General features: G+C 50.5%; 1 protein-coding gene across 2 annotated transcripts; it reads right to left on the reverse strand.

Annotated features, from left to right (window-relative positions):
- LOC309800452 (taurochenodeoxycholic 6 alpha-hydroxylase-like) lies at positions 1-11,412 on the reverse strand. Of its 2 annotated transcripts, XM_082614580.1 has the most exons (12): positions 11,183-11,412; positions 8,173-8,314; positions 7,556-7,600; positions 6,948-7,075; positions 5,631-5,755; positions 5,103-5,257; positions 4,528-4,634; positions 4,255-4,445; positions 4,027-4,160; positions 3,072-3,136; positions 2,859-2,935; positions 1-460 (listed from the first exon to the last, which is right to left on the reverse strand). In XM_082614580.1, exons 1-12 carry the CDS (start codon positions 11,375-11,377, stop codon positions 292-294), a joined length of 1,533 nt encoding a protein of 510 aa, XP_082470706.1. In that variant the 5' UTR covers positions 11,378-11,412; the 3' UTR covers positions 1-291. The 2 variants fall into 2 exon arrangements, with proteins under 2 accessions (XP_082470706.1, XP_082470705.1); XM_082614579.1 differs by lacking the exons at positions 1-460; positions 2,859-2,935; positions 3,072-3,136 and adding an exon at positions 3,158-3,721 and having other exon boundaries at positions 11,183-11,399.
- Positions 11,413-13,080: the final 1,668 nt, after the last annotated feature.

A 13,080-nucleotide genomic window follows, 5' to 3' on the forward strand; every position in this document is an offset into this window, starting at 1 on the left:
GACAAGGAGAGAGTAGACAGACTGAAGGAGGGCAGGCGATCAGGATTTAGGTGGACAGTCAGAGACACAGGTGGGTCAGAGACAGATGGAGAGATAAGCAGATAGGGAGCCTGGAGAAAGGTGCGAGGAGAAGGGCAGAACGTCTGATGGGCAGGAGGCAGGAGATGAGGTAGGCCAGCAGGTGGGCAGATAGAAGCAGGAAGTGGGCACAGAGGCAAGGACGGGAGAGAGTGACAGCGAGCCAGGACGGCAGGCAGGGCCCTCAGAGCTCGTCCTTGTCTCCAACAAGCATTACAGGAGCTTCCTGAGCTTCAAGTGGATCCCATTCTTGGGCTTCAGCACAACTTTTGGAATGGGAACAGGGACCCTGGAGGGATCGGGTGCCAGCTCAAAGCGAAGCAAGGTCAGGGCCACGGCCACCTTCATCTCATTCATGGCAAACTGCTTCCCGATGCAGTTCCTGGGTCAGGGAGGGAAAAGGAAGTGAGCAGAGCCTTCTAACCCCTGCTGGGCACAGGGCATTCAGGGCTCTCCTCCACGTGGCCCAGCCCCGATCCCTTCCTTACGGGTCACACTGAACGTGCCGCCCAAGCCTCGGTCCACCCTCTCCCCCTGACCTTTACAAAGGCCACCTCTCTCCAGGACTAGCTCCTAACTCCTACTTCTGCTCTCAGCAGTAGCAAGTCCTGTTGGGTAGGGTTGGCCCTCTAAGCCACAGGGTCAAGTCACGTGAATTAGTAAATGTGAATTAGTACTTTGTTCACTCGTCCACAGGCAGTTTCTGGTTTCAGGCCAGGCCAGGGCACTGTAGGGGGGTGTGGGCCACTCTCGGGCCCTCACCACCCATGGCAGACAAGCAGGGGCCCCAGTCCCCAGACAGGACAGGACAGAGTTGTATAAGAAAGTCAGGATGGCAATTGGGAGGCTTCTTGGAGGGGCCACGGGTTAGCGCCCCTTGACCTGCTGGACCACTTGCCTCCCAGTTAATGCTCCGGCCTCCTGTCTCCCCGCAGCCCCTCAATCAACCCGCCCCTGGAGCCTTCCCATTCTGCTCCAGCAAGGCCCCTCCTCCCGTCCCGTGGGCTCCTCACTGGCCTCTTCAGTCTCCTTGCCTCCCCTCCCTCTACTGCAGCCACGGCGGCTCGGGGCCTGCTGCGCCCTCCATCACAGGGAGGACACGTCGCGGGGCCTCAGCTGGCGTCACAGTGCTCTCTGGGCTGCTCCTCACTCACCTCGCCCCTGTCCAGTCCCTCTTCCTCACTCCACTCCTGTTGCAGTCCCCTCCCCCTGCCTCTGCTGGCCACATGCTCAAGACTCAGTCTAGTGACCGCCTGGCCTCCCGCCTCTGCCGCCTGCGCCTCTTTCTCTCACATCCCCACGCAGCTTTAGTGTTAACTCAAGGACACATCACCGTCCAGTGACCAGGACAGTGCCAGAAACATGGAACATTGCACAATCTGCTCAGTGAATGAATGAATGAGTGAAAGAGTGGATGAATGCATGATGTCTGTCTTGTAAGGCAAACGTACTGACCACTACACTATGGAAACATCACATGTCTGTCTTGAATAGCGGTAGTTGTTTCTTGACTGTGAACTCTTGGAGCAAGGAAAGTTCCTTTCGTCTCTGTGTTCCCATCTTGTAATATATGGTTTGGCACACAGAGGCTTGCTTAATAAATAGCTTTCTATTTGAACAAAGTTAATTGAATTGAAAAAAAAAAAGGACTGGATTAAAATTAAACATTATTTCAGACCTCGGAATTGACTTGCCAGGTACCCCCTCTCCTCTGTTGGCAGCCGCATGACCTGCAGCCAATGTCTACAAGGAAGAACAGGACCCTGGCACAGACCAAATCCTAGAGCAAATTCTGGGAATGTGTTACGTCAAGCCTGTTTGTGAAGGATGATTCACCAACTGAAAATTTCACAGAATTATACACTCAGAAAAACCTTGGATTACTAAGTAGTTCCAAAGTTATGAAAGTTACTATTTCAGGGGGATCTGTTGCCATTGAAGATTTTCACAGCAGTCATTTTGGAGTGTATCATCCAGCTTAACAGCTATATCATACATGCTTTATATTTTACACAGCAGGAAGTTCTCAAATGCATGTGTCAAACACAAAATAGTGAATTTTCTCTCAAAAGCACTTGAGTGCCTTCAATTTCAACCTTTTTTGACAAAGTTAGACTCTGTAGATTCTGGGACTATGGTATATAATCCCCACTACATATATAGAATTTTGGCAGCCAGAAATGGTGTCATGTTTATATGAATATGCAGTCACAACTGTTAGGTTTGACTACAGAAATAGAAAAGACACACGTGGCTATGTAACTTTCTTCAAACGGCAACTGTAAGTGATCACATACATGGTTTGAAGCCTCAGGAGAAGAAAAGCAGTTGGAAATCTAAATCCATGCAAACACGACTGATGATACAGTCAGAGGTGGATTGTTGAATTAAGTAGAAAAGGCAGTGGGCTGGACTAGGAATGTGTGAAGACAGAAAACCATCTTTAAAGATGACTGATAATTGTGGAAAGCAAACATCTGAAGTTTACCTTTCATGAAAAATTCTAAAGCTGAAAAGTCATACTCCTAAAGTGAGGAAAACCCTGGAATACTTTGGAGCGGCCACGGCCATGGAAATGTGGCTTGGCATTGTGGAAGTCAGGAGGTCAAGGTCTCCATGGTGTGCCCTGAAGTTCTTCTTGTACATGGGGATACACGTCTCCTTCTCAAAACGTTAACATACAGGGACATAACTGCATACACCACATATGAATTTAGACAGTCACACACATCAGGTAGCACCCAGTGACACCCAGATGCCCCAGGTACAGAAGACCTCACCTGGATCCTCCTGAGAAGGGCAGGAAAGCATGGCTGTGTTGAGAAGAACCTGGTGCAAACCGGGATGGGTCAAACACCTGCAGAGAGAGCACCGGGGCCAGGACAGGTGGGGTCAAACTCCTTGCACCAACCCACCAGGGGACAAGAATCCCCTAGAGGGAGCAGGGGAGGTGCTGGTCTGGAGAGAGCATCCCATCCCCTCCTCTATCATACCTCTGGATTCGGCCACACCTTCGGGTTGTGGTGAAGCCCATAAAAGAAGAGGGAGACTGGGATTCCTGTGGGGCAGGGAGGAGAGAGAGAAGACTGCTGGTAACCATGGCAACAGGGGCAATGTGCACAAAAGGCCCGGGAGCCACCATGAGAGCTACCCTCCATCACTCTGAATGAAATGGTGCTCTTGCAAGACAGGTGGGCTGGAGGTGACAAAGCACAACAGCACAGATTAGGAGTAGGTAACCATGCCCAGGGTTGAGAAGGAAAAGAATTGGAGGCTTACATTTAGGAGCAATTCAAGTGACAACTCTCATTTATCAGGTGCCATCATGAGTCCTCGGGGAATGTGGATTAACTCATTTAATCCTTACAGCAGCCCTCAAGGAAGGCACTCCTATCCCCATGTGCAAATGACTCACCTAAGCTTCTGAGAGATTAAGGGACGTGACCATAATCCCACAGTTAGGAAGTGGCAGAGCTGGGATTCAGACCAACTGGGAGGTGAGCCAATTGGTGGCCTCCAACCACGGCAGGGCTCTCAGACCTATTCATCAGCTGCTCTCTACCATCCACCTGAGGGCTCCTCAGAGACTGGACCATCTGACCCATGACAGTGGATTCTCTGAGCTCCCTCATTTACTTAGACCCTATAAAGAAAGAACCACATCTCCACCTGCTTCTCTCATAAGCCTTGATGTCTCAAGGAATTAGAATTTTCGGGCTCTATTACAAGACCACCTTCAGGGCTAGCATTTGTTTACTGATCTTTTGCTGTGTTCAACTTCTATGTCAAGCATTTTACAAAACTTGTCCAAACTACAGAGTAAACATTAATTATTTTAAGGTGGAAACGAGTCAGAGCATCCCAGAACTGGGAAAGCACATGTGTATTTCTGATCTCCCATGTGGTCTTGCAGAGTGCTTAGTTTAGTGGGTGTGGTGAAGCTCATACCTGCAGGTAAGGAGCGTCCATCAGGGAAGGTGATGGGCTTGCTCAGATCTCTGAAAATGAATGGCACTGGTGGATAGAGTCGTAGTGCCTCCTTGATGCACATGGTGATGTAGGGCATCTGTTCCAGGTGGTCCCTGAAAGGCAGCCCATTTGAGAGCGGCAGAGCCAGACAATCAGGGGTTCTCCATTAGCTGAGAGGCAAGGTTCTCCCACCGGTTGGGCACTCACAAGGTGATGGAGGCGCCATCCCCCAGGAGGCTCTGGATCTCTTTCCGGCACCTCTGCTGATGCTCAGGGTGGGAGGCCAGAGCATAGAGGGTCCAGGAGATGCCAGTGGCTGTGGTGTCGTGACCCTCGAACATGAACGTATCCACTTCGGCACGGAGCTCCCTGTCAGACAAGCTGCTCCCATTCTCCATCTGTGGAGGCAGGGAGAGTGCAGGGTTTGCCCTACCTCTGTGCTTCTGGGCAAAGCCTCAGGCCTCTCCTGCCCACACTCACTCTGGCAAAGAGGAGGATGTCCAGGAAATCCAAGTGCCTCTTGCTCCTCACCTTCTCCAGCTCTCCCTCCTTCTGCAGGTGAGCTTTCCTCAGCTTGATCACTTCATCTGTCCCAGAACAGTGGTTCTCAGGCAGAGCTTAGGGCTCTGGGGAACCAGATGCAACACCCACCATACCCCTATCTGCCCCTCAGGCCCAATCTGGGTACCAGGTGGATGAGGACGAGGGTGGGAATGGGCGCACATGTCAGGGCAGAGAGCTCCAGCATCGTCTGATCCAGGTCGGGCATCCCCTCAATAGCACAGCCCATGGAGGCTCTGCCTCAGTGATGCTGGGACGGGGTCTCATTCAACCGTTACCAACGTGGTGACACATGTGTCTCCCTGCACCTCACCTGACACCCTGACGTCTCGGTTCCCAACCCCTGCACCAGGGAAGTACCCAGTGTGGGTGTGTGCCAGCCCCTGAAGAGGAAGCAGGAGTCTGGGCTCTGCCTGAGGGGTCAAGGCCAGGCCCTTTTACATGTGCATGATGGGGGTGGGAGGGCGGGAGACGCCCAGAAGGATTAGAAGAACCTGTGTGTTGATGGGTGAGCTGACAGGCCCGGTGGCTCCAGCGGCCTTCAGGGGTCAGCCTGTAGATGATGTCGTTCTGGTAGAAGATATTCCTCACCCGGGAAAAACTCAGATTGCTGAGGTCCTTGATGGCCTGGATGTAGGATTGGATTTTCCTGAAGGGAGAGGATGCAGAGGAGACCGGAGTGGAGGGAGCCTCTGACCTGGAGACGGAGTGGGGCTCCGGGTGGGGACTCCTCAGTCAGTGGGTACAGGCAGCACTGAGGCTTTGTTATTTCTGCCTTACAACCCTGGAGACCCTCAGTCCTTTACAAGTGGCCTGAGTGGCCAGGTTTCTCCCTGTTCAGGAATCAGGGACCTGTGACTGAGTCAAGGTTGGTCTGGGTGGAATTTGACCGTGGTCCATGGCTCTGTGCAGAATGTTGCTTTCTGTGCTGATAAGCATCCACGCTGTGCTAACTCCCTCTCAGGTAAGTCCTCCCCAGCTGGTGAGAACAAGGACCCTGCCATTGAAAGGCTGTCACTGACCTGTCTGTCTGGATGCTGCCCTGGTGGCTGAAGGCGCACTTCATGATGGTGTCCAGGGTCATCAAGGAGACGGGTCCAAGGACCTCCAGATGTGAGTCCAGGCTGACGAGCTCCTCCCACTTGTCCTGTGATGGGAGGGGGACATTGACCCTGCTCTGCTCTCCCAGAAGGCCTGTGCTGACAAGGCCAGGCTCTCTGTCTGTCTCTCTAAATCTTCGGATGAGATTTCCTCACTTTCTAAGCATATGTGTTTTAGCAATTCAAGGCTGTATCACACACGTGTAATGTGACGCCTATTTTCTCAGAATCTTTTATTATATAATCAATCATGTTCTCTCATAATATTCTGTATTAGTTCCAAATTTTAGGAACAAGTTTTGATCATAACAACCTTATGGGAGGCCAGAAAGCATAGTTTCTCAGGGAACAAATGTGGAATCTTTTGTGTCCTGAGATTGGAACCAGACAGGTGATGTCCAACACTAGTATGCAAATATTTCAAGACAAGGAAAAGCTTATGGGGCTCTATTGGCTCCTAGGAAGGGACATGAGGTAATTCCATTCCTTTTATTCATTCAATGTTAGCTGAGACCAGGTGGTGCCCAGTCCGGATGAGAGGTGATGCTTGTGAAGACCCAGCTCTCTGAGTGTAGACCTGGCCTCATTTCCTCCCATGAGTGGCTCAATTCCATGCAGAGGCCCTGGACTCCATGCCAGAGCCTATCTGAGTGACATCCTGGTATGCCCACTCTACCACTGAAGCTGCCATTGTCCAGGGCAGCCAGGGGCAGTTTGCACTGCTGTACAGGGGAATGACCCTTGCTCTTTCCTTTGTGTTGAAGATGTGGAGATGAGAGGAGAGTGGCCCCTGAATATACCATGGCCCTGCTTTCCCTTTCCTCAGATCCAAGCTGGTTCTGGGATACCCCTCTGTCCCATCCCGTTTTGGTGAGAACTGTCTCAGAGTACATTCTGAATGCATCATTCTGGGGGCTGTGTCTGACGGATGCCTGAGGGACACAAGTGTCTGAGAGTGGACCTTTTTTTTTTTTTTTTTTTTGCGGTATGCGGACCCCTCACTGTTGTGGCCTCTCCCGTTGTGGAGCACAGGCTCCGGACGCACAGGCTCAGCAGCCATGGCTCACGGGCCCAGCCGCTCCACGGCATGTGAGATCTTCCCGGACCGGGGCACGAACCCGTGTCCCCTGCAATGGCAGGCGGACTCTCAACCACTGCACCACCAGGGAAGCCCCTGAGAGTGGACTCTGTCAGCTGTGCTGGATATGAGTGGGTCCAGGTGACGAGGGATGGACTCACCAGCATCACTCGGACAGAGTCGGCCATGAGACCCACGTAGGGCTTCAGGATGTCATAGTGGAAGGCTGGGGTCAGCATCCGCCGGTGCTGGAACCACGTCTGCCCCTCCAACACAAGCAAACCATTCCCTGGGCCACAGATGGGTGTGTGTGTGGGTCGGGGAGCCTGGATCAGAGGGACGACTGTGCACAACTTGGGAGGAACCAAGGGTGTCAGGAAAAGACACGTCATGGGCAAAGGTAGGAAAGGGCAGTACTGTTCAGGAATGTGAATTTCCAAAATGGCTGGTCCATAGGATGTGATTATGACAGCTGTGAGACAGAGGTTGAAAAAGAGTAGGGGGGCAGGTGATAGAAGGTATTAATTAATAGTCAGGCTGAGAATATCGCAGAGGACTGAGGAGTGATGAAGACGAGGCTGAGTTTCAGGAGGGCTATCAGCACCATTACAAAGGGTGAGAGTTTCACTGGAAGGAGAGAAATGAGGCTTGACTGAGAGATGAGGTGGTGACAGGGTGCCTGGCACCTGTTGTTCTCCATTAACCAAAGTGGTAGCTCTTGGTAAACCTAACTGGTGGGTGGACTGCAGTTGTATTTAAATGTACTTACCAATCCAGGGAATCAGCAATCTGTAGGCATCATGAGACTTTGGGTCTGAAAGATAAGGCAGGAAAGTGGAGGGCACCAAACAAGACAGGCAGCCCCCAGAGCAGCTGTGGTACCTTCCATTCCTGATGCTTGTCAGCTGGCAGTCTGTCTCAAGCCACCTCCCTCTTGCCTCCCATCCCTGACTCTCTCTGTCCTGATGGTCACTGTGGGCCCAGGAAGGCAGACTCAGTGTCCCAGCAGCAGAAAGAAGCCTGTGGTTTTCCTACAGTTTGTGGTGGTTTGGCCATTTCATGACCCAGGACAGGCAACAGTGAGAGGTGCTTAACCTAAATCAGTATGGACAGGGAATTGTCTTCCAGACCTGGGACCATCTCAATTGGGTTAAAACAAGAAAGAAAGTAAGACAGAAAAGAGAAGTCAGCCCCACCCAGGTGTTTAAGCATTTACTATAAATGAATAATGTTGGCCTTAGTCTGGCTTGTGGGCTGCAAGAATGGCTGGTAGAGAGTCAGGTATTAATGGCTGAAGTGCCAGTTTCTTCTGGAATTTCACAGATCCAGGGGCATGTACTCAGGAGGGAAGATTTTCTCCTGCTGGGATGTGGGTTTCCCTCTCACCTGATCTCCCCAGGACCACCTTCATGTAGTCAGGGTCATAGATCAACACTTGGGCTTTCGTCCCCCACAGCCAGCGAGCACAGGCACTTGGGTATTTCTCTACCCTCTTCAGTAGGGGTTGCAGCTCGGTCTCCTCTTGGAACTGTCCCCAAGGGAAAGATAAATCAATAAAACCCTTCTCTGAGTTCCAGTGCTGGAGTGGGGGTGAAGGGCAGGATGGGTACAGAGAGATCGTTCTTGATCGATCCGCAGGACTAGGAGTTTGGAACTATTTCTTCTGACCTGGGCTCTGCCTCAGACCTTGCTGGCTGTCCACCTTCGTCCTAAGACCACATTCTGTCCCCTTGTCGGGTAGAGCCCTGGGCCACCGGTACGAACTGCCTACAGAAACTTACAGCAGGGATTCACTCCCAGGTGTAGAAAACTTTGGGAAGTGACTCGTACAACATTTGCATGAGCAATTTATGATTATTCGTATCACTTGGTAAGCAGTTTTGTTGTATAATTTTGTTTATTTAGAGAATAAGATAGATTATATGTTTAAAATTAAATGTATACATTAATTTCATTTTGTCTTACTTGTTTTATATTTTCAATAGTATCTCAGCATACATATAAATGTTAATTTGAAAAAGTGTTTGGGATGTACATGGCTAAGTGAAAAAAATTAAATACTAAATTGTGGTTTGAATCATATTATATTACATATTGAGAGAGTACACAGATTATGGATGTATCATGAAAATGGTATTGAATTAAGGTTTTGACGTGTGGATTATTTTATCCCATTTTCATTTACCTGTGTCCAGAAACTTGTGTGCACTTTCCACCGCCTAGAGGAATCTCTTGAAACTCCTCAGTGTGGACCACAAAGGCCCTTGCTTTCTGGCTTTACCCTCTCTATTCTTGCCTCCTGCCAGGCTGGCGAGTCCACAGGACCCATTGCTCTGCCTCCAAAGATGCTGCCGCCAGTGCTCCTTGCACGGGCCCCACCTGCTCACACTTCTAGGCCTCTGCCCAGGTTCTTTCCTCTACCTGGTGTGCCCCTCCTCTTTGCCACAGAGCAACTGCCTCTCCTTAACCTTGGAGATTCAGCTTCGTTTTATCACCTCTGGATTTCTCGTCAACATTTCGTCCTAGGCATGTTCCATGCAGTCACCTCGTCTTTAATTCAATGGCTTCTGTGTAGCTCAAAGCAACCATCTGCCACTTTGGTATCTAATCTCTGTCTGCATCCTTCTACCATCAGGACTCACCAGCTCTGAGGCAACTTGCCTTCTAGAGGATGGGTTCCTTCACTGAGCACATATTTACTGAGCATTTACTATGTGCCAGGCACTGGTTTAAGGCACTGAATTAGGATGCGGCTGTAGATGCTTGTCTGTTTGGAGCCTCCAGGAGGAGACAGTGAGATTGAGGACATGACAACCATAGGGGCTCATGAATGTGTGATGGACGGAAGACCAAGCCTCTGGGGAAGCTTTGGGGCAGGGACCCTAACTCAGACCTGAACGTTAGAAAGCTCTTCGTCATGCACTTGCTCATTCATCGAGTCATCATTTACCAAGATGCTCTCGGGTTACAAAGATGAACCAGAGGCGGGCTCTCCCAGAAGGAGCTCACAGCTATGACACTGCAGACAAAAGTAGCTGAATCTGGTTAGCACTGCCTTATGAGAAGGACAGCCAAGGGAAAAAGGGTTGTCCCCTGCGCTCCTGGGAAACCCAGAAAGACATCTTGGAGGAGGTGGCTTGGGGTTGGGCCTTGGTAGACAGACATATGAGGGACAATTTCATTCCAGGTAGAGGGCACATGGGAGCAGAGTCCCAGGGGCCAGAATGCCCAGGCAGGCGGGGAGGACGCCGAGTAACCTGGGATGCAGGAGATTAGGAAGGAGAGGGGAGAGAGGTACTGGGCCAGCCCACGTGGGGCTTGGGCTGTTTCCGGTTCCCGTCTCTGGCTCCACTCTACAATAATCATGCTGCAGAGAAAGGGAGGCCTCAGCTCTCTGCAGCCCCTGATTTTCTCCCAACATTTGTTCAGTCCACAAGCCCTTGAGGAGCCCCTCTCCATGTGGCCCCTGACTTGGCTCTGAGCCCCCTGCCGCCCAGGCTAGTGCTGCCAGTGCTGGGGGGGTAGGCGCTGCCCCTCCCCAGCCTGCAAGCCGCTCCTTCCCTCCTTCCTGTCCCTCCACACATTGGACTGACATCCCTCTGCGCAGGCTCTGTGCAGGGTGCTGGGGGTGAGGGGGATTTCACGCTCGGTTCCAAGAGCTCATAGTCCAGTGAGGGAGGACAACAGGCAGGTGACCTCACCCTGTGGATGGTGCAACTCAAATGTCAGTTCTCCTTACCTGGCACCCTCCTGGGAACCTCACTCATGTGTGCCAGCAGCTTGTCAGAGTTTAAGAACTGAAATCAGGAGGCTGGAAAATTCCTCAGTCTTAACAAACCGAGCCAGTTTGTCCCTACAGTGACATAAACCCCCACCCAGCAATTGGGTCTCTTTTCCTGTGACCTGACACCTTTCTAGATTCCTGTCTGTCATCTCCACAGACAGTGAGCCCACAGGGCAGCATCCATCAGACTGATGTCTGTGCTCCCAGGCAAGCTCAGGGCCAGGCAGAAAGGATGGGATTGAGGGATGGGGCAGGGAAGCATCTAGAAGCCTGTTCTATGAGAATAGCTGAAGCTGCTCAGCCTGAGACGGGGGAGACTCAGGAAGGAAGAGCCACTGTCCTCAAAGTGCAGGGCTGCTAGGACAGCCTGCAGATCTACCTAAAGAAGGAGTGTCTGACAGACCCGCAGACACCAGCACAGGGTCCTGGGAGGGAGTGAGCTCCCTGGACTGGGATGAAGAGCCAAGATCTGAGGGGTAAGCTGGGTCCTTTTGTGAGGCCACGTGCTTCTCCCACAACAAGGCTTCGTCCCATGGGCTTGCTGACCAGGACCATGGTCTGAGAGCCCCGGCCCTCCCTGCCCTCCCACTCCCCCGCCCCACTCCATCCTACCTCCTGCATGTGCCCATAGAGCCAGTGGGAAGGAGGAGACGGGAACTGCTGGAGGGCTTTGAGCAGCCACTGTCTGCGCAGGTAGAGCTGTGCTGCCTTGAGCAGAAGCAGAACCAGGCCGAGCAGGGAGACCACCTGCAGGAGCCCAGAGACACTGCCCAGGGCTCTGGTGGGGCTCAGCACAGAGACACTCATGGTGCAGCGGCTTCTGGATTGCTGACTGTCCCTGAAGGTGGCTGACCTCCCCTGAGCACCCACCTGGTCAGGGAGGCTTGCCCCGCCCACCTGGGGGAGGGTGAAGGTGAGGGCAGAGCTCAGACCTGGACTTCCAGAGTTGTCTTTTTTTTTTTTTAATTTAAACTAATATCTCTTGTTACAAAATGTAAGTAATATAAAGAGATGATAATATTTATAAATAGAAATGGGAGTTTGGGTTGTAGCAGGATCCTGTAAACTATCACATGCTTACATTTTAAAAAACTTATACAAATGGAAATAAAACAGAAAAATGAATGTTTTTTAAAACTTCCTTGAATAACCTATCACTGTGATATCTTGTTTAACACTGTGATATTGTACAGAACCAGAGTTTAAGTCTGTAGTATCATCTAACTGTAGACTACCCTGCATGACCACATGAATCTTTTTCATTTGTTCAATGCAACTGAAAATTCCATCTTCCCTGCTTTTTTTTTTTAACTAACCAGTAAGTTAATGAACACTGAGGGTATGGATGCTTAATATTTTCTTAAGTTTGCAGTGATATGTCTGTGTCAATACCCCTGCCTTCCTTCTTAAGAAATGAGAGAATACAAATTTGATATGTAGTAAAAGATGGCTACTACTGAAATATGATAGTCTTAGTTTTAAAAAAGGTTTAGGATTATGTACTTAATATTTAAATACATTTTATTCAGATCTCTTGTTTTAGTCACCTTTTAGGCTTAAAGATTCTTAAAGCAAGATTCCTTTCAGAGTCATTGTTTTCACCTTGCTATTTATTAATTATTGACTTAATCTGTGTTTTTCTACATCTATCATTCTTTCTCTCTGTATGATCATGCCTTCATCTCTCAGCAAGTGTTTATGGAGGCTCTACCTCGTACCAGTCACTTTACTAGAAGCTGGAGATACAGTCACAGATAAACAGATACAGTCACTGTCCTTGTGCAGCTGGGTCCAGGCGATACAGGAGGGAATGTCTACCCTTCTGAGGTTGGCACCTCACCATTCTGCCACCATCATGTCTGAGGGGCACTGCTGAATCCTATTCCAAGAATCTGATTCTAATCTCATGGCCAAGGCGTCTATCTGCTACAGTCAACTGTGGTTGGTGGTGAATAGGGCTTTCAAAGGCCCACCCTGTGCGAGGGAAGAGATCTCAGAGCAGACATCCAAAATGTTTCCACTACAGTGAATGTCAAATACATGAATGAGTAGATGGGTAGAAGGACTCATTCGTTTATCTGGTAACTCTGTGTTGAGTACTTACTTTGGGTCAACTTCCATCCTAGGAGCTAGAGATCCAGCAGTGAACAACAAAATCCCTGCTATTGTGGAGCTCCTGTTCTAGTGGTGTGGGCGGGGCTGACAATCCTGCCCTGAACTGAGACATGTCCTGCTTGAATTCATTCTGGGGGCTGCTCTGTGTTCCCAGGTCACGTCCATCATTGGGACTGCCCTGCTCTGTTGATCCAGTGCAGGGACTGACTGGTGGGAGCCTCTTACCTCCCCAGCTATGTTACCTAGTTTTCCTGGATCTCCTCTTGTTGGCCCAGAGGACTTGGGGTCCGTGTTTCTGCACAGGAGCATGCCTCCTTTCTGATTGCTTGGTGCCCAAGCCAGCCAGCTGCCTGCAAATCCTTCTTCATTGGCACTGCCTTTGTTCTACCCAATTA

This window comes from Mesoplodon mirus (assembly GCF_964341445.2).
Source record: "Mesoplodon mirus genome assembly, chromosome: 3".
NCBI lineage: Eukaryota > Metazoa > Chordata > Mammalia > Artiodactyla > Ziphiidae > Mesoplodon > Mesoplodon mirus.